We start from the raw sequence: 20599 nt of genomic DNA, 5'->3' as shown, positions 1-20599 counted from the left end.
AAACAACCCTCCACCACCACCCTCTGTCTACTACCTTTTGAGCCACTTCTGTATGGCTAGTTCTCCCTGTATTCCGTGAGATCTAACCTTGCTAATCAGTCTCCCATGGGGAACGTTGTCAAACGCATTACTGAAGTCCATATAGATCACATCTACCGCTCTGCCTTCATCAATCCTCTTTGTTACTTCTTCAGAAAACTCAATCAAGTTTGTGAGACATGATTTCCCATGCACAAAGCCATGCTGACTATCCCGAATCAGTCCTTGCCTTTCCAAATACATGTACATGCTGTCCCTCAGGATTCCCTCCAACAACTTGCCCAGCATCGACATCAGGCTCACTGGTCTGTAGTTCCCTGGCTCATCCTTACCACCCTTCTTAAACAGTGGCATCACGTTTGCCAACCTCCAGTCTTTTGGCACCTCACCTGTGACTATCGATGATGCAAATATTTCAGCAGGAGGCCCAGCAATCACTTCTCTAGCTTCCCACAGAGTTCTCGGATACACCTGATCAGGTCCTGGGGATTTATCCACCTTTACCCGTTTCATGACATCCAGCACTTCCTCCTCTGTAATATGGACATTTTGCAAGATGTCACCATCTATTTTCCTACAGTCTATATCTTCCATATCCTTTCCGCAGTAAATACTGATGCAAAATACTCATTTAGTATTTAGTAATACTCTCCCCTATTTTCTGCGGCCCCACACAAAGTCTGCCCTGCTGATCTTTGAGGGGCCCTGTTCTCTCCCTAGTTACCCTTTTGTCCTTAATGTATTTGTAAAAACCCTTTGGATTCTCCTTAATTCTAATTGGCAAAGCTATCTCATGTTCCCTTTTAGCCCTCCTGATGTCCCTCTTAAGTATACTCTTACTGCCTTCATACTCTTCTAAGGATTCACTCGATCTATCCTGTCTATACCTTACATATGCTTCCTTCTTTTTCTTAACCAAACCCTCAATGTCTTTAGTCATCCAGCATTCCCTATACCCACCAGCCTTTCCTTTCACCCTGACCGGAAGATATTTTGTCTGGATTCTCATTATCTCATTTCTGAAGGCTTCCTATTTTCCAGCCATCCCTTTACCTGCGAATATCTGCCCCTAATCAGCTTTCAAAAATTCTTGCCTAATACTACGAACACCTTCCACCCTGACCTCATTCACCTGGACTATCTCGAACATCTCCCTCCCCTTCCTGGACCTCTCCATTTCCATTTCAGGTGACCGGCTCAACACAGACATATCCTTCAAACCCACCAGCCCCCGCAGCCACCTGGATTACATTTCTGCCCACCCAGCCTCCTGTAAAAATGCTATCTCTTACCCCCAATTCCTCCACCTCCACTGCATCTCTTTCCAGGATGACCAATTCCACCATAGAATATACCAGATGGCCTCCTCCTTCAGGTACTGTAATTTCCCCTCCCACATGCTCAACAATGCCCTCCAATGCATCTCCTCCACTTAGTGCACCTCCATCCTTAAACACCACTCCTCCAATTGCAACAAGGACAGACTCCACTCCAGTCCTCACCTTCCACCCCACTAACCTCTGGATACAATGCATCATCCTCCACCATTTCCACCACCTACAAACGGACACCAGCACCAGGGATATATTTCCCTCTTCACCCCTGTCTGCATTCCACAGAGACCATTCCGTCTGCGACTCCCTTGTTGGGTCCACTTCTCCCCTCCCAGCACCTTCCCCTGCCACCGCAGGAAGTGAAAAACCTGCACCCACACCTCTCCCCTCACCTCCATCCAAGGCCCCAAAGGATCCTTCCACATCTGACAGATTTACCGTACTTCCACATACCTCATCTACTGTTTCCGTTGCTCTCGATGTGGTCTCCTCTACATTACAGAGACAGGACGCCAACTTGCAGAATGTTTCAGAACATCTCTGTAAGATTCACACCAATCAACCCCACCGCCCTGTGGCGGAACACTTCAACTTCTCTTCCCACTTCACCAAGAACATGCAAGTCCTTGGCCTCCTCCACCACCAGACGCTAACCACCCGATGCCTGAAGGAAGAGCGCCTCATCTTCTGCCTTGGAACCCTCCAACCACACTTGATCAATGTTAATTTCACCAGTTTCCTCATTTTCCCGTGTCCTCGCCTTATCGCAGATCCAACCCTCTACCTCGGCACTGCCCTCTTGACTGTTCTACCTGCCCATCTCCCTTCCCACCTATCTGCTCCACCCTCCTCTCCTACCTATCATCACTCCCACCCCCACCTTCATCTATTCCTGGGGTGCTGCCTGACCAGCTGTGCTTTTCCCGCACCACACTTTTCAACTTTGAAAAATATTATAAGAACTTTAGAGCAGGAATTCTCTAAAGAAGTGCAAGGTTATGTAAGAGGAAACACTTGAGCCACAGTGAACTAATCCTATCTAGAATGCATTGCAGAATGAAACGTTAAAGCAGTAATTCATTGTGTCATGTTTTTGATTTTCTTTTAACAAAACAAACCAGTCTCCTAATTGAATTAAGTATTATTTTTATAGCATATGAAATACTGTGATCCACAACACTTTAGAAAGAGGATGGAAAAAACTGTTGAAGTGGTTTATACAAAGTAGAATAGGGTTGCCTTGGAATGAGAGTGGTGATTTTACAGTGAGCTGCTTGAGTTATATGTGTTTGGAATGGATGATATTGTTGCAACTATTTTCACTCCACTAATTGGGGATCACTTAATGTGATTGGATGAGCATGGCATAGAATAAGCTCTCATTAGCATGGAATAAACTCAGATTTGTTGCCTCCTATAGGGACGCATGGAAAGCTCTGGGGAACTTGTCAAAAGAAGAAGCCATGATGACTTATGTCGAAGAGATAAAGAAAACAGCACAGGAGGTAGTTTGTGTGTTCTTTATCGGCAATGCCAGAGTGCGCGAAAACACGATTGTTTTATTAACAGACCCCCAACATGTTCTACTTCTTAGAAAAATTCATTCATTCACTTTTTTTAAATTTTAATTTGGTTAATGCATGGCTTACTCTTGCAGCTTCTGATGCAGGAATGTAAATACTGCACAATGTGAGAACCCCTCGAGAGGTAATGTGGGTTGATACCTTGAGGTAGAATATGAGCTTACACTCACTGCTTTGCCACTCGGTTGTAGCTGTGTCTGTGGGGAGTTGACCAAAATCTTCAGTGAGAAGGAGCATTGCAGTAAACTGCCCAGAGTGCTTTCACACCCTCTGGTGGTCTGATGACGATTAATTATATATGTTGTGTCAACTGAGAATTACAGAGATTGAGCAGCAGAGAAAACTACAAGAATCCAAAAGCAACATTGATTTTAGTTCATGAGAAATAAAATTGAGGTCCACCCGTATCATTATGACCCAAGTGCTTTACACTCTGACTTTTTGTTTTAGCTGGAGTCACTAAATGTCTTTGGAGGTAGAGATGACCAAAATTAGATCAGAGGGAACAGTTTTAACGTGATCAAACTGTAATATGAAGTTGATTAACAAATGGATGAGTTAATGTGAGAAAATGTTTTATTTGTTTCAGTGTTCCACATTGTGGTAGATCAGGGTCTGGATTGGCTACTTTTATTCATTGCAAAAATATACTTTATTCATAAAAAATCTTTCTGTACATATGCAGGTACTAAGCAGTTTTGCACAATCTTTGCATATAAAGATAAAACAGACATGGGAATTTACATTCCCTGCAGTTGCATAAAACTGGCATTTCCCACTCGTGCAGGACACTATTACATACATTTGAAACAAAGAGAGGGTCTGAAGCTTGAACAGACCCTGTTAAACTTAGGCAGAAAGACCATAGACGGTGCCCTCTCCCCACTGCCTCTTAATAGGTCCATCAGCACATAGCCCTGTACGTTGAAATGTGCCAGTCTACAACCCTCTGTCAAAGTCAGCTCTCTGTACTTGAAGACCGACAAGGGAGACCGAGGAGCGCCTTTCACTGAGTTGATAGCCCCCCAGCACAATCGATGTTTGTCTTGGCTTCTCTCCCAGGGAATTGACTTTAGAGTGCAGAGTCCCGCACCACAGAGCTGCTCGGGACAAGCCTCAACAAAAACCACTGCATCTCTCTCCAGACCTTCTTTGCAAAGGCACATTCCAGAAGAATGTTATGGACCAGACCAGACCCCTCAAAATATATCCGGAAGATAGCTTAGACCCTGACTTATTCTTCTTTTAAAGGCAAGTGTCAGGTGTTTGGTTCTGGATACAAAACTACCAGATCTGAAGCAAAACACTTTATTCATATGTTGTAGTTAAAATACAAAAAAAAAATTGGTTTAGCTGTAAATCTATTTGACAAGCTAACAGAATAACAGATTATTTTACTACTAAATGATAACTTCCAATATTGTAACATCCCATAAACACCCACTTAAGGAGGCCCTTAAGACTCTCAGTCAGCAGGAGCAGATGACTCTCTGGAGGTCATTGCCTAGGGTCGTTGTCATACAGCAAGCTGCAAGGACCTGCATGCTGTGTTATGAGAGGTCCGAGTTCACACTACTTTCTAAGCCCATTGAATCTCTTCAGTTTATGAACATGACAGGCATTCAAGAGTCTCTGTAGTATTTTGTAAGCGAAATGTTTTCTCTTATCCTAAAAGCCCATTCCTACTGGCAATTTAAATGTTCTTTTCTCATTTTTGAGTCATATAAAACAGTTTAAAAACAGGTACAAAACAGCAGAGAAACAGTTGCTGAAGTGACAAAGTGGGTGACGTTCTGCTGGCTTCTAAAAGCTCTCCTGTGAAATGTGTTCTCACAGGTTATTGATTCGATGTCAGGGACAGAGAATGAGGAGCAGCACTTCCACCTGTTTCATCCACTATATGAAGTTGTTGAAGATATGCCCAGACCTCCATCTTTCTTCCATAAGAAGGTGTCAGGTATGAGCAATGTTAAGGGATGGAAGATATTTCTTTGCTAATGGTTAAATGAGTTGCGATGAAAGAAATTAGTTTGAGTTCAGTTTATTTGGTTAATTTTATTGCAAGAAGGCAATTCCAACACAATTCACTTTCAGCAAAAGCATAAGATCGATCCCTAACCTTTCTGGTTTTCATAATCAAGCTATTAGCCACTTATGGGATGTGTCTGCTCAATGATGTGTTTACATGGGAGGCATTGCATAAATCCCCTATTGCGTCACATCGTTCCTATTGTAGCTGTCATGTTAAATGGAACCTGACCTTCCCACAGGTTCTTGTGAATGCAGAATAACTATTTAATATGTCCATTCATCTCCCCTCCCACCCATCCTCATCAACCCTCTTTCAACAGGTGATGGTTCCCTAAATTGGAAGTCAGTGCAGGGTATATGGTGAGAAAGATTACACCTTTATCATGTAAACTAATTACAAGCCTACACAGCAGGAACAGGTCGATCAGTTCAACTGGTCTGCACTGGGGATTAAAATCAAGCAGCTCTTTCCCCACTTTTTAAAAAAAAATTTAAACCTATCAGCATATTCATCTATTCTTTCCTCTCTTGATTGTTTATCTAGCTTCCCAAATAGTGTATTTATACCATTCAACTTACCTCCTCATTGTGACAGCAAATATCCCATTTTATCCATTCCTTAATGGAGGTTTCTCCTGAATTCCCTGCTGGATTTATTGGCAATTATATTTTTTCTACCCATTTAGATCTGGAATAGTCATCCTTCATCTTTTTTTGCACTTATTCCGATGTCTGTGTATCTTCTTTTATAAATGTTAGACAGAACATTGATTGGATAGCACTTGGGAGTACAAAGATTGATTGAACTTCAACATAACTTCTGTTTTTACGTTCTGTAATCGAGAACTGAATCACAATTCTTGCTTTGCTGTCAGCCTGCCTTGAGCTCTGTGATTTCGTACATCACTACATTGCAGAAGGAGGATATTCAGCCCATCTCCGTGCAGCTGTTCTTTGTAAAAGATGTCCACTTTATTTCACAGCCCAGTTTTTGCTCAAGCCTGAAAATTCATAATTTTTAAGTACGTGCCTAATTACCATTTCAAATTTCTTATTGACTCCCCCACCCCCTCCCCGGCCATCTTTCAGGTGGTATGTTCCATTTATGAAGAATGTTGTTCCATTGCTCCTTTAGTTTTTTTTTACCAATTATGTTAACTTTGTGAATTCTGGTCAACAACTCCACTTATTGTAGGTAACAGTCTGACTCCATTTACTCTATCTGAACTCCTCATCATTTTGATGCAGTCTGCCCTTACATTTCTGTGCTCCTGAGAGAACAATCACAAACTTAACTTTCTCCCCATCTTTGGTAAAGGTGCTGCATGGTGGAGCTAGTTAGTGCAGTTGGCTAGACCACTAGCATTTGAACCATTTAGTGCTTGGTAATGGCCTACTCCAAAACTCTCCGTTTCCCGTATCTGTACAGGTCTGTATCTCCAGATCACTTTTGCTCCTCTCTAACCCAGTTAAACACTTACTTTCCAAGCAGTACATGGCCTCTTTATTCTTTGTGAATTGTCTCTCACTATGGAATAAGTTTGAAGCATTGTGCTTTTTAAAAATTATATTTAGTTTCTTTTTGTCACAGCCAGGATAAGTACACAGGAAGCTGCATAAAGCAACAAAAACAGCCCATCAATCTGCAGATGGAAATCTTGAATGCGAAATGAAAGTATGATTTAAAAGCTTCCTCCTGTTTAGATTTGGAACATAATTGCATGAGGAGTGTCAACAATTGGGAAACAAATGTTAAACGCCACATAGCTACTCATTGTCCGCATCTAAAACACGTCCCCAGTCCACAATGGAGGCTGGAGTTCCAGTTTCTATGTGTTTTGCTAAGTACACTGCTCTCCATACTGGCCATTTAGTATTTAATAGCTCTGTTATGCTTAGGCTAGCCAGCAAATGAGAGGCACAGACACTCACTCTTTTGAATGTGGGTTGGCGTTATCAGCACCAAGTCCCACTCAGAGTCGATACTTATGCACTCCATGCTGCATAGATCAATGAGCAGTTCCACAAGGTATGATTTTATCACTTTATCTGGTTGCATTGGATGTCATTCAGTCCTGATTTTTTTAAAAAAATGTATCAATGTTCATGGAATGTGGTCTTCACTTCCATCCCAAATTGTTCTTTAGAAGACACGGGTGAGCCAGGTGCAATCCTGGGTGTCGGGACACCCACAATACTGTTAGAAAGGGAGTTGTAGATTTTTGACAGGTTAACAATGAAGGAACGTTGACATAATTCCAAGTCTGGCTAGTGTGTGGCTTGCAATTGGTGGTGCTTCTATGCATCTGCTGCCCTTGTCCTTCATTCATGTAGATGAATGTAGAGGTCACTGGTTTGAAATATGCTGTTGGAGATCCCTTGGTGACTTATAGCAGTGCATCACGTGGATGGTATACAATTCTGTCACTGTGTGTCACTGATCAAGAGTGTATGTTGAAGTTGTTAAATATGGTGGCTGATTTCTCCTTGATGGTGTCGAGCTTCTTGAGAGTTGCTGGAGCTGAACCCATCCGGGCAAATGGAGCATATTCCATCACACTCCTGATTTGTGCATTGTAGATGGTTGACAGAGTTTGGAGAGTCAGAGCTAAATGATTCTGCAATTAATGGATCCAATCTAAACTCTACAGTGCTGCCACATCCAATCATAAATGTGGTGGACAATTAAAGATCTAACAGCAAAGGAGGCACCAAAAGTAATCCCATTCTCAAAGATGGGGCAGAGCAGCACATCAGTACAAAAGACAAGGCTAAAGCATTCATCACCATCTTCAGCCATGAATGCTGTGTAGATGATCCATCTTAATCTCTGCCCAAGGTCCCCAGCGCCACAGATGCTAGCCTTTAGCCAGTTCAATTCACTCCTTGTAATATCAAGAAACGACTGAAGGCGATGGATGCTGCCACGACTGTAGGGTTTGATAACATTCTGGCAACAATATTGAAGACTCATATTCCAGTCCTAGCAAGACTGTTCCAGTACAGCTACAGTGCTGACGCATATCTAGCAATGCGGAAGATTGCCCACGTATCTCCCATTCACTGATAGCAGGACAAATTCATGTACCTCCTGTCCACCAAAAGTGGTACTGGGATTTGTACCCGTGTCCCCACAACTTTTGTCTGGACCTCTGGGTTACTAATTCTGTGACATAACCACAACATCAACCTCATGTTGGTTTACGTTGTTCAGTTAGGTGTTCTTGTTTTCTTGTAGTATATCAGCAAAAGGATGTGACATTCTGATTGTTCACTGATAATGAAATCCTTCAGGGTAGCAGATTCTACATAATCACCAGCTCTCACTTCCAGTAAACCTAGCAGATTAATAATGTAATTAAATGGAGCAAAATGTTTGAGTTTTTTCCATTGCATGTACTTTTCATTCAACTTCTGAGTTGGTGAGTCTACATTATAGTAGATTTTTGCATATTAAATAATAATCTGCACACTTTTCAATTCCATTGACTGTATTTTGTGATGAAATGTTGCCTTTGATCTGTAGGTGAAGATACTGAAACTCCCCTGACGTCGACTCCATGTGTTGTAATGAATGGTGTGCTGAGCAACCATGATAGCAACTTGGTATCAGAGGATTTGAATGATGAGGACAAAGGCCTTGTAACAAACAGTAAGAAAATCTTACCTTGTCTGCTGCCAGGAACTAGACAACTGTACATAATCCATGTGGGACCAAAGCTACTGGGGAAAGGCTGAACAAGTTTTAGGACAGACTAAATTGCACACACAACTATACCAGCCAGATCCCTCTATTTTTCCACTACTTTACTTGCTTTCCAGAGTTTCTCCAAAAGAAATCTCTTTGATTATGCCTACAGACTACTCACAAATTGCTTTTCAGTGCTTTTATAATTTGCCCTTTGCTCCTGATCGTGGATAATTCTGCAATGTCTTTCTATACAAGAGATTTCTTGAACAATGTAATATTTTCCTTCCTAGTTCTCTTTTCTTTTTTTTTCTTCCTTATCTCTTCATCAATGGAGCTAACAATTAATATTCGGATAACATTTGCAAAAATATCTGTTGTCGTTCCCTTTACGTAATGTCTTAGATTTAGTAGCTACTTATTTGGTTCATATGTTGTTTTTGTTCGGATGTCAGGTGCTAAAATACTGCATTTCAAATATCTTGGGTCATATTTTTCCCTCTTTGCCCATCCTAACTAAAACTTAATCAATGGCTTAATGTTGGTAGAGAGTGTGAAAGAATAATTATCCTAGATTCCAGTTTCTATGAAGATTGATATGACACTATGATTCATGAACCCTGGCTTAAAGAAAGGCCTACTCGTTTTGCTGTTATTATATTCAAGACCCTTTGTGCTGACATTGACACTTGCATCTTATGGCTCTGAGCATCCTTTCTAAACGCTCACTCACTTCAGTGTCGTCTTGGAGGCTGCCAGCCTCTGTCTGCTTCATGTTGCTTTCTTAGTGCACACAGAGTTTCACACTGAGTTACAGTCTGTTGCCTCATGGTTTGGATTGCTTTTTAATGTGAAGGGAGAGGTGCACAACTTATGGCAGTGGGAACATTGAGCAGACAGTCAGTCAGACAGTGGGTAGACATGTCGCTATGCAGCACAGTGCTACATCAGTGTCAGACCTATCACTTGCCAGCAAACACTGTGTATGTGGGCAAATGACAATGCGTGAAAGATAAAGTGGAACTGTCTTGAATGGGGTGAACAGGGACTAAAGTCACCCAGTGACGACACCACAATCAGTCAAAGGGCACGTCTGATTACACAGCAGACAGCTAGCCACAGTCACTCCTTGGGCAAACTGTATTCAGCCCAGGGACTATGTGTTGATCATTCAGGACACAGTTGAAACACCAGTCCAGGGGGTGGACAAGTTTTTCCTGCAATGAGACCAAGCGAGGGATTGAGTACAACAGAAGTGGATGCAAAAGCAGTTAGTGGTGATGCTTGAGTGGGAGATGTGTCCTGATTGAATGAATAGGAAGTGCAGAGGGCATGAAGAGTTGGTGTGTGCAGTCCCTTGAAAGGACATGATGCATGCAATACTGTGAAAGGTAGAGCCTTAGTGTGATAAGTTGTGCAGTGGCAGAGTTGGAGTGAGCACTAACTGTGAACGTGAGATTGCAAAGAGAAGATGTCGACATTTAGTCTTATGGAGGGCGGAAGATAGAGTCATAGAGATGTACAGCATGGAAACAGACCCCTCGGTCCAACCCGTCCATGCCGACCAGATATCCCAACCCAATCTAGTCCCACCTGCCAGCGCCCGGTCCATATCCCTCCAAACCCTTCCTATTCATATACCCATCCAAATGCCTCTTAAATGTTGCAATTGTACCAGCCTCCACCACTTCCTCTGGCAGCTCATTCCATACACGTACTACCCTCTGCATGAAAAAGTTGCCCCTTAGGTCTCTTTTATAACTTTCCCCTCTCACCCTAAACCTATGCTCTCTAGTTCTGGACTCCCCGACCCCAGAGAAAAGACTTTGTCTATTTATCCTATCCATGCCCCTCATAATTTTGTAAACCTCTTTAAGGTCACCCCTCAGCCTCCGACGCTCCAGGAATCATTGACTTTATGACACTGTTAGGTGTTCATCTGGAATTGGGACATGGTACTGACCCAGACTGCACTTTCTGTTGGGGGTTGGCTGGGTCTGTCGATGGGGCCTCCTGCTGTTATCAGCAGGAAAAGGGGCCTCTTCATTCCATCCACCAGGATCTCCAGATCGCTATCCTAGAAACACAGAGAGCTGCCTTGCTTTTCCTCTGAAATGTTTTTATGATCAACAACCACATTTTGAGTGGTAGATCCTGGTTTGCAAAACCTGAAGTGGTGTGCAGCTGAGCTTTTAATCAGGAACCGGAAGAGTGTAAGCCAGAAAGTCGCTCCAGTGGTGAGCCCTTCTGCCTCACTCTGTACAAGATTCCACAAGAAAAGCGCCAAGCACTTCAGTTGCTTAATTATTCAGGTGAAAAAGCAGTGGATCATGGGAAAATTTCCTGTGAGCCACCACAGGCTGAACACCAGGAAACTCCCTCACCACCACATGTTAACTGCAAACCGAAAAATTCAACCCAATAAAAAAATGTGGATTTGTTTCCCTTTGCAAATGAATGTGTATAAATATGCAGATTGATGCATTAAACTATAAAATCGTGTTGAAAACAAAATGTTGGAAATCACACTGGGTCAGGCAGCATCCATGATGAAAGGGCAAGTTAACATTTCAAGTCTAGATGACTCTTCAAAGCTCTGATGAAGTAGTAATTTTCTCCTATATGATACTGGGTGAAACACAATCATATAGCCATTTGTTTTTTGTTTAATTTACATACATGACTTTGATACTGACTTGAATAGTTTTATGAATAGATTTTGGATATGAATTTAAACCTGAAGTGAAGTGGAGAAGAAAATCTTTGAATGAAATTGAGGCGGTGAGCAGAAATAATGATAACTAGTGAAGCAGTAAAGCAGTCTCGTATAGTTGAAAGGGGTACCTAGGATTTATAGCTTGGTGCTTTCCTGATGGACTAGTAATCACAGATCCTCAGATACAGCATTATACCCATATCATCAAAGTGCAGCATATAAGAAAATCAACAATTACTTAAGTAACAATTTTTGGATTTTTTTTTTTACTGATGTAAACAGTAATGAGAGAGGCCAGACAAACCAGAAATAATAGGGAAGGACAGAGGTATGAGGCAGCGCAGTGGCTCAGTGGTTAGCACTGCTGCCTCCCAGCACTGGTTTGATTCCAGCCTCGGGCAACTGTCTGTGTGGAGTTTGCACATTCTCCCCTTGTCTGCGTGGGTTTCTTCTGGGTGCTCAGGTTTCTTCCCACAGTCCAAAGACCTGCAGGTTTCGTGGATTGGCCATTCTAAATTGCCCACAGTGTCCAGGAATGTGCAGGCTTGGTGCGTTAGTCATGGAAACTGTAGGGTTATGAGGATTGGATGGGGTCAGGGTCTGGGTGGGATGATTTGGCCATTTTGCATATGCTTTTTAAATAATGGTTGAACTTTCATAGACCTTCAATCCTCTGGTAGCTTGTCTTGTGTCAGTGAGCATTGGAAAATGATCCTCAGAGCATCCATTAATTGTTCCCTTGATCCCCTAAATAGCTTAGGATACAATTCATCTGACCCTAGTGATTTATCTACTTCAAGAAGTTCAGTTCCTTCAGTACTTTCCTTATACTGATTATTTTATCTCCTATTTCACACATTTCCTCTTTAACTAGAATATCTGCCTCATCTCTTTCCTTTGTGAATAGAGACAAAATATTCATTTCGATCCCTGCTGACATTATCTTCATTGATGCATAAGTTATGTGTCTAATGGACCCTTCCCTTTCCTTAGTTAACCTCCTATTCTTCATATACAAATCTTTGGTCGACGCTTTGTTTTTATCACCAATATTTTCTCATATCCTTTCTTTGTTTTTCTGATTTCCTGTTTATTTTACTTCATCCCTATAATTTCAACACAACTTTAGGTTCTCTTCAGTAATAGTTTTTTGTGACCTTCATAAACTTTCATTTTCTGTTTTATCTCACCCTATATGCTCTGGATAACCAGGAAGCTTTATACTTGGCAGTATCACTTTTTGACTTTGTACATGTATCCACTCTCCCAGCATTTCTAATTTCTGAATGCCTTCCACTGAATTCTCACCAATTTTCCTTCCATACCTGTACCTAGTCTACTTTCAGCATATCATTGCTCGACTTTATAAAATCTGTCTTCCCCAATTTCAAACTTTTATTCCTATTCTATCTTTGTCCTTCTCAATAAATCTAACTGTATTCTGGTCCTATATCTCCAAAATAGTCACAAACTGCTACGTCATTCACTGGCCTCATTTCCTCCAACTAAATCGAGAATTGCATCCCCTCCTTCTCGAGCTAGCTAAGAAAGTTCTCTTTATTGCAGTTCAAGAATTTTGTGCCTTTTATATCCCAGTTGATATTTGGATTGTTGAAGTCCCCGACCGTTATTGCTTTATTGAATTTGCATTCAGAAATTTGCCTACATATTTATTATTCTCTCTCCCTTCCAATGTTCAGGCATCTGGTATTACACTCCTCTCGGCCTTCTAACTTGTATGGCTGCTCCCTTTTTAAATTCTGAGCTCAACCAATATGGCCTCATTTGATGATTAATTTAATGTTTCTTCCCTCTTCACAGCTGTAATACATTCTTTATGCAATAATGCTGCAGCTCCACCTTTTTTATCTTTCTCTCTATCCTGCCTGAAGCTCTATATCCAGGGCTATTGAACTGTCATTTATTTACCCCTGTTTAGGATGTGTTTCTGTCATAGCAGTTGCATCCTGCTATCAAGTGTCACTGTGTTTTCTATTCATTGGCTACATTTACTATTCTTGTACTTACAGATATGCATTTTTAATTCTGCAGATTCATGTGCTGTACACCCTTTGAGCTTTGCTTCATCTGTTCAGAGTCACAAGACCTCCAGTTCCAATCCCTCTGTCAATCTAATTTAATCCTCACTAGTAAATCACCCTCTGAGGATATTCATGCTGGTCTTATGCAAGTATGGGCCATGCAGATCGAGCGAGTCCCATCTTCCCCAGAACAAGGCATAATGCCTCAGAAATCTGATGCCCTCTTCCTTCATCAACTTTCAGTGTCCACTCAATCGCTCAATTAGCAGAACATTTTGGAAATACATAGAGGGACAGGGAGCATTATAATGATAGTTGCTTATTCCACATATCAATTTAAATATATTCTAACCCCAGTAGCTGGTTCTCCTTCTCTGACTAATTTGTACAAAGTGATTGATTGATTATATCTCAGATCCTCAGGGAAGTCTTCACTGACCCCCAGGGATCTGTGGATCTAGGTTTAAGAACAATTGATGAAGGAGTCCAGTTCAGACAGACCTGAAAGTAAGTAAAGCAATATTAGAAAGAGAAGTGGTTGTATGATTACTGAATATTAACAGAGAAGAGTATTTAGTATTAAAATTAGATGCAGAGGGATGTGATGTTCTGTCTTTAACAGAAGGGTGAATTTGCCCAAGGCCGGTCTGCAAATTGCTGGACCTGATGGGCCCAATGGCCTCCTTATGTGCCATAACTCAGTCTCTGATTCCAAATCATACAGTCTGTGGCATAGCAGTAATGTCACTGGACTACTTATCCAGAGCTCTCGGCTAATGCTGTGGAGGACATGAGTTCAGTTCTCACCACGTCAACTATTTTCTGTAACAGTGACCATAAAACTATTGTCGATTGTTGTCAAAACCTGTCTGATTCACTAGGGAATTTAGGGAAGGAAATCTGCCTTCCTAATCCAGTCTGGCCCACACATGACTCTGGGTCCAAAGTTGACATCACATCCCTCTGATGTAATTGCTGCCTCTACCTCTAATATTTGATACTTTTATAGGTTAAAGGCAGCATTCATTAAAAAAATCTGGGAAGGGAAATGATTTTATAATTATTTTGAGGTCTGCCTGAACTAGGCTGCCAGATCAGTGAACGGCAATAACAAGCTAATCACTTCAAGGGCAGTTAGCGATGGCATAGCCAAAGGCAACCACAGCCCAGCAAAGAATAAAGAAAAAAAATTTGGAAAAGCAATGTGTGATTTAACTGGCAATGAATGTCAAACAGCTTTAATATAACTAACTAAGTTTGGATTTATCTTTTCTTAGAAAAAATAGTTCGATTTCAGGAGAATGAGATCAGCCAAAATGGTGACAATAACAGTGAGGCACATCAGGCCAAAGGCATTTGTTCAGAAAATGGTGATCATCCAGAGCTAGGGATCTCTCAATTGGACACAATAGAGGAAACCATGGAGAGACTGCAAGTTCAGGAAAATCTCTTGAAGCTTCATGACAGTACAGGTATTTGAGATAAGATTGTTTTCATAGCGAAGTGTTTGGACCTGGAATGGACTGCCTGAAACAGCGATGGAAGCAAAATCAACAAAAACGTTCAAAAAGGACTTGGCTAAGTTCCTGGGAATAAAATAGCTGGGTCATGTGGAAAGAGCCTTAACTGGAAAGCTCTTTACTTGGAGTGGGAGCAGGCATGAAGCCAAATGGCTTCCTGCTCTGCATAGCTTTGGGCTGATCTTGATCTTCCAAAAGAGGTGGATTTGGCTCAGGTGAGCAGTTATAAAATTAAGATCACTGAAACTGAATCTTGGCACACTGTAAACCTGCTACGTGTGATTTCAGTGAAGGAAAGACAGAGGGCAGTGCTTATTAAAGCATTTTCAGGAGGCCATGTGCTATCCTTGTAGCAGCAGTTATATCTTTAACCACTATTATTCTGCACTAGGCAGTTGCTAGGCTCTAGTCAGAACTAAAGAACACACAAATTTGTCTGTATCTGCAGCCCAGCAGGGAGATTTTATTGCATAATGTTACACTCTAAGGAAGTTCAAAACTAGTCTGAACAGGCTGATGCCTTATCAGTGTCATGTGATTCACCTCTTAAAGGGACACTATCCCAATATAACATAGACCAACTATAATACATAGCCACAGTTAGCTGGATTTCCATTAGCTTGAGAAACCTATCGGGTGGGTTCTCCTTTGAAAGGAGGTGACAAGAGGTGCGTCTAAGAGGTGTAAGTGCTTTTGGAGAAATGCTAGTGTACCAGGTGGAGCATTAGTGTTTCCTGTAAGCCCAGCATGCTTGCTAGTAAAATTCACATCCCCCTACCTACTTTCATCCATGATTCCCAAGGTTGTAATTGTGGCCTCGGTCTCAATTACAAAAAGAGTCCTAAACATTTTGGTGTTGCATTATGATTGATGCATTGTAAGCACTCCAGCCTGAAATGTTTAGGACCACAGCTGGGAGGTGGAAGACATCATAGATCTGAATATTTATCTGAAGTTTAAAACAATGATAAAAATATTGGAAAGTAATCATATAATAATGTTTTACAGGAGTAAATGCTGTATTTTCTTAATTTCAAAACAAGTTGCTTGAGTCACAGTTACTGTGCAAAACACTTTTTAGACAACAGGATGTTATAATCAGTAATACACTATACTTATGGCACTGTAAAGAAACAAAGTCTATTATTTACATCCACCCCCACTCTTGCTGCAAGCGAACGTCACTCTCCCAGGGCCAGTTTTTAATGTGCACTCGATGATCATTAATCCAAACTTAACTGCAAAAGACTAAAAATTGTTCCCCTGCTACTGTCTTGATTAAATTGTGTTTTTATGCTAACTGTATTTCCTGCAATCCTCATGGTATCAGTAAATCATGAAATATTTGAAGGAGGTTTTTTGGCGTTTAAAGCAGTTCGCCATTCTGCAAGGAAACTATTCTAACTAAGGCCCCTATTGTTGTCATGACAAATTCTCTGAAAGTCCGTTCAATTAGAAAATCAAAGGTTCTCTGTGTGAAGATTACATTCAGTTCTTTAGCTGCCCTCACGTTTTCCTTTACAAAATGCCTGTTAAGTTATTAGGGCCTTATGTCCTGAACACTTGAGAGGCTTGGGAAATTATTTGCAGATGTTTGGAGTTTTATTTTGACATCTAAAACTGCATAGCCCAAGAATTCTTGTGGTACGGTGGCAGTGTCTTTGAGCTGGGATGCCTGGGTTCAAGTCCCACCTGCTCCAGAGGTGTGTAGTTACATCTCTGAACAGATTCGCATAGAAAATATAAAATAAGGCTAAAACCACAGCTTGTCATTTTGAAGCCAGTTTTCATGATTTGATTGGAATGGAAATCAGTATGGTCCTGACTGGTGTCTTAACCTTTGAGGAGTTTGACATTCAGAAGCCCTGGTGAAGGACCACAATGTAGAAGGTTAAATGAAATCTAATACATATTATGGGGCATGAAAGCTCAAACTTCACATTTTTGGGCATTTGTTGCTTAATGTCAATTTTAATTTTTGGCACATTTCAACTTCTGACTTTCAGACAATGCTGGCAACAATTACACAGTGGAAATAGCTGATCCGAATCATTGTACAAGCGATTCAGAAAGTGAAGTGTTCTGTGATTCTGTGGAAGAACTGGACCATGAGAGGGTAAGTTTTAAGTGTACATTTTCATCTTTTGTAAGAGCTTAAAATTGAAAATATTTTGAGACTAAAAGAAGACAAATTGATGGTTCAGTAATACCACTCATTGATTGCTAACTTACTGAACCAGGAGTTGGCTCTTACCTGTATGTGCTGATGCGCCCTTAAAATGGAACTGATATTCTTTGTGAGCTCTGTGTTGCAGTATCAGGAATTTGTATATAAAGGTTTATTTTTGTTTGGGGGTATGGTTGTGGATATTGCATATCTTGGATGTGAAGTTTGCACATACTCTAGTAAACAAAAAAAAATTCTGTGTTTTTTTAAAAAAAACCTGCAAGAATGGAAATCAGAAACAAAAACTGAAATTATTGGAAGAACTCAACTGGTCTGACAGCATCGTGGAGAGAAAGCCCAAAGTCAGTGTTTGGGGTCCGATCACCCTTCTGCTATGTTTCCAGGTTTGGTGCTTTGAACAAAGAGGACATTGGAGAGTGTGCCAAGCATGTGCTGGTCATGTATGTTACCAAGTGCTTTACAGCAGTGTCGTACAAGGATACAAAAGAACTTTCTCTCGTTAGTTCATAGAATATGGGAGCTGTTGGCAAGGGCAACATTTATCTCTCCTTCTTAATTGCCTTTTGAGAAGGTAGTGATGAGCTGAGCTGACAACAGAATGTCTAGCAACACCATTTCAGAGAGCAGTTAAAAGTCAACGCTTTTGTTGTGGTTCTGGAGTTACATCCAGGTCAGATCAGGTAAAATAGTAGATAATCTTCCCACAAGGACATTACTGAAATAGCATTACAATAAACTACTAGTTACACAGGATCCATTGACTCTTTTCATACAAGAAAACTGATTTTAAATTCTCCAGCTGCTTTGGTGGGATTTGAATTCATGAATCAAGTATATGCCAGTCCTGCAATAAACCATTATGCCATTCTCTCTAAATTACCTGAATTTCCTGTATCATCAAGATGCAATTTTAACTAGGTAATGAATTCTAATCTTGATAAGGTTATGGCCCTCAGCATTTAAATGTAGTTCAGGAAATGTTAGCAATAGCTGCTCTGAGGAGCTGTTTGCTAACTGCTGAAGCAGAAGAGTTGGTATTTGTTCAGAGACCTGGGTGTAATTACTGTCCCATGTTGTTATTTTTACTGTAGCTCCATTTACCCCCTTCTGTGTATCTTCATAGTGGTCACTAGAGGGAGCAACTTGCTGTGGTTGTGTACAACCTTCAACGAATAAACACACAAAGCCCATTCTTTCTGTATATGCTGCAGATGATGCCCTACCATGAGTGCTGTCCATCCAAAAAATGTCCTGGGGGAAGCAACAAACGGCCAATAAATCTCCCCAATAATACTCTGGAATTCTTCACTTGCCCCTCCAAAATCCTCTTGAATATTAAAACTTTCATTTAAACCGAAAGGATATTAAGAGTAACACCTCTGGTTGGTGAAGCTGCTGCTGAAATTTTCACCTGTGTCTTTGTTACCTTTAGACTTGCCCATTCCAACACACAGCTGCCTCCCCACCCCAACCATTTTCCATGACAGACTTCAGCTGGTTAACCATTTTGCTTTCAACATCCTTCTCCCGCACCAGGTTCGGTTCACCCATCATTGCTGTGCTTGCAATGTAACCCCTAATCCAACAACACCTTAATTTTAAATCATCAATTCTTTGTTTCAAATTGCTCTGCAACCACAACCTCCCCTATGTCTATTGTAAAGGTACACGGCTTTAAGAGGTGTATTTTGTCCTGGTTTTGTTTTTGTGAAGAAGATTTGAGACAGAAATGATGAGCTGTCTGCTCACTGCCAGTAGATTAAACAGCTTGTGAGGCCTTGGGTTATTTTTTTAAAAGTCAGAATAAGAGAAGCAGCCTGACCGAGCTCCCACTGAACCAGGTTTTTGAGGTTTAGCTTTCTGCAGTTGCTGGTGTTTTGAAGATGGATGTGGAAGCTCTTATTCCTCACTCTGTTACAGCTAAAAGCAAGTTCTTGATTGCGGTTATTAACCTGGGCCAGTCGGGAGGCACTAGCTGACCAATATTAATAGGGGATTAATTTTTTAAAAATTTAACAGGGGATTTAGAATCTCCTTAGTTCAGGGCTTGACTCTGAGCTGACTGGCCACAGCTAGCATGTGCACAAGTTAATAAAGGGTGACTTGGTGATGGGATATTGGCCTCTGTGCAGGGAGGTGGGGGGGAGGGGGAGCGTGGATACTGACAAATGTTGGACTTGCCAACAATGCCTGCATCCCAGAGAGGCTGTGGAATCCACTTCTGAGGTTAGTGGTCAGACAGAAATGGTGTAGATTAGATTGGCTAGTTAGCTGAAGAAAAGGGATCAGGGTTGGTAAGTATGATAATCACTGACTTGAGATGTTATTGCTTAATGCAATATTCAAAAGGTAAGTAGTCCCAAACCATTCTAATCCGAACATGGCCACTTACCATCCTAGTCACAGGTAGACCATTGTGTAGACCAACCCTTTCAAGTGCTGATAAACATGAAAGGAAAGGCAGCTATAAAAAGGCTCTTCAGACTGTCAACAGTCTCCATCCAGAAGGCCAAGAATTTGTCCAGTCAAGGCGTCACTCCAGTTCATTTAATTCTCTGACAAAGCTAAATAAACAAAACTAAAACATCAAAGACAAGAGATTGCTGTGAATTCCTTCCCTGATCCCTGAAGTTAATCAGAGAAGGCTGGTCTAGCAATAATCTTTGTGAATTATTTGTGTCTTCCAGATCTCAGCAATTGAGAGCAGCATGGCTCTTGCAGAGCATTCCCGAGATTCGCAGAACTTACAGGATGTTGGGTCCACGGTAATGCTGTGCAGTGCTAATGTTTCCACTTGTACACCAGATGCTTACCAAAACACATCTGACAATTTCCCTCCAAACCAAGAGACACATGAATGGGCAACTAATGGTGGTGGAGGGATTGCACTGGTCGGAGGAAACAATAAGAAGAAAAAGATAACATTTACAAATCCCTTGTCTGAATGGCTGACTGAGGGGAAAGGTATGTACACATAAAGGGCTGTCCAATTAGCATTTGTGTCTAGATTAGTGTGGTGCTGGAAAAGCACAACAGGTCAGGCAGCATCCAAGGAGCAAGAAAATCGACGTTTCAGGCAAAAGCCCTTCATCAGGAAGGAGGCAGGGAGCATCCAGGGTGGAGAGATAAACGGGAGGGGGTGGCTAAGGTACAATAGGTGAATGGAGGTGGGGATGAAGGTGATAGGTCGGAGAGGAGAGTGGAGCGGATAGTTAGGAAGGAAGATTGGCAGGTAGGACAAGCCATGAGGATGGTGCTGAGCTGGCAGGTGGAACTAGGGTAAGGTGGAGGAGGGGAAATAAGGAAACTGGTGACAGGTCACCATCCTCATGACTTGTCCTACCTGCCAATCTTCCTTCCCAACTATCCGCTCCACCCTCCTCTCCGACCTATCACCTTCATCCCCACCTCCATCCACCTATTGTACTCTGAGCTACCTTCTCCCCAGCCCCACCCCC

The 20599-nt window shown here is 41.6% G+C and overlaps 1 protein-coding gene across 8 annotated transcripts in view; it reads left to right on the top strand.

Moving 5' to 3' along the window:
• LOC122539903 (acyl-CoA-binding domain-containing protein 5-like) overlaps window positions 1-20599 on the top strand; it is a 193530-nt gene that overhangs the window by 35831 nt on the left and 137100 nt on the right. For all 8 annotated transcript variants that reach the window (XR_006309206.1, XR_006309204.1, XR_006309205.1 and 5 more), the window contains 6 exons: window positions 2794-2878; window positions 4793-4913; window positions 8514-8639; window positions 14711-14905; window positions 16960-17069; window positions 19829-20105. Coding sequence is in view for 3 of the 8 variants with exons in the window: in XM_043675060.1 (XP_043530995.1) it covers window positions 2794-2878; window positions 4793-4913; window positions 8514-8639; window positions 14711-14905; window positions 16960-17069; window positions 19829-20105 (914 nt within the window). In the remaining 5 variants the exon portion in view is untranslated. The remainder of the gene's footprint in view (window positions 1-2793; window positions 2879-4792; window positions 4914-8513; window positions 8640-14710; window positions 14906-16959; window positions 17070-19828; window positions 20106-20599) is intronic.

This window comes from Chiloscyllium plagiosum, chromosome 33 (genome assembly GCF_004010195.1).
Source record: "Chiloscyllium plagiosum isolate BGI_BamShark_2017 chromosome 33, ASM401019v2, whole genome shotgun sequence".
NCBI classification, from domain to species: Eukaryota; Metazoa; Chordata; class Chondrichthyes; order Orectolobiformes; family Hemiscylliidae; genus Chiloscyllium; species Chiloscyllium plagiosum.
Note: the sequence above shows the minus strand (reverse complement) of the source record. Positions and strands in the feature narration are given on the sequence as shown.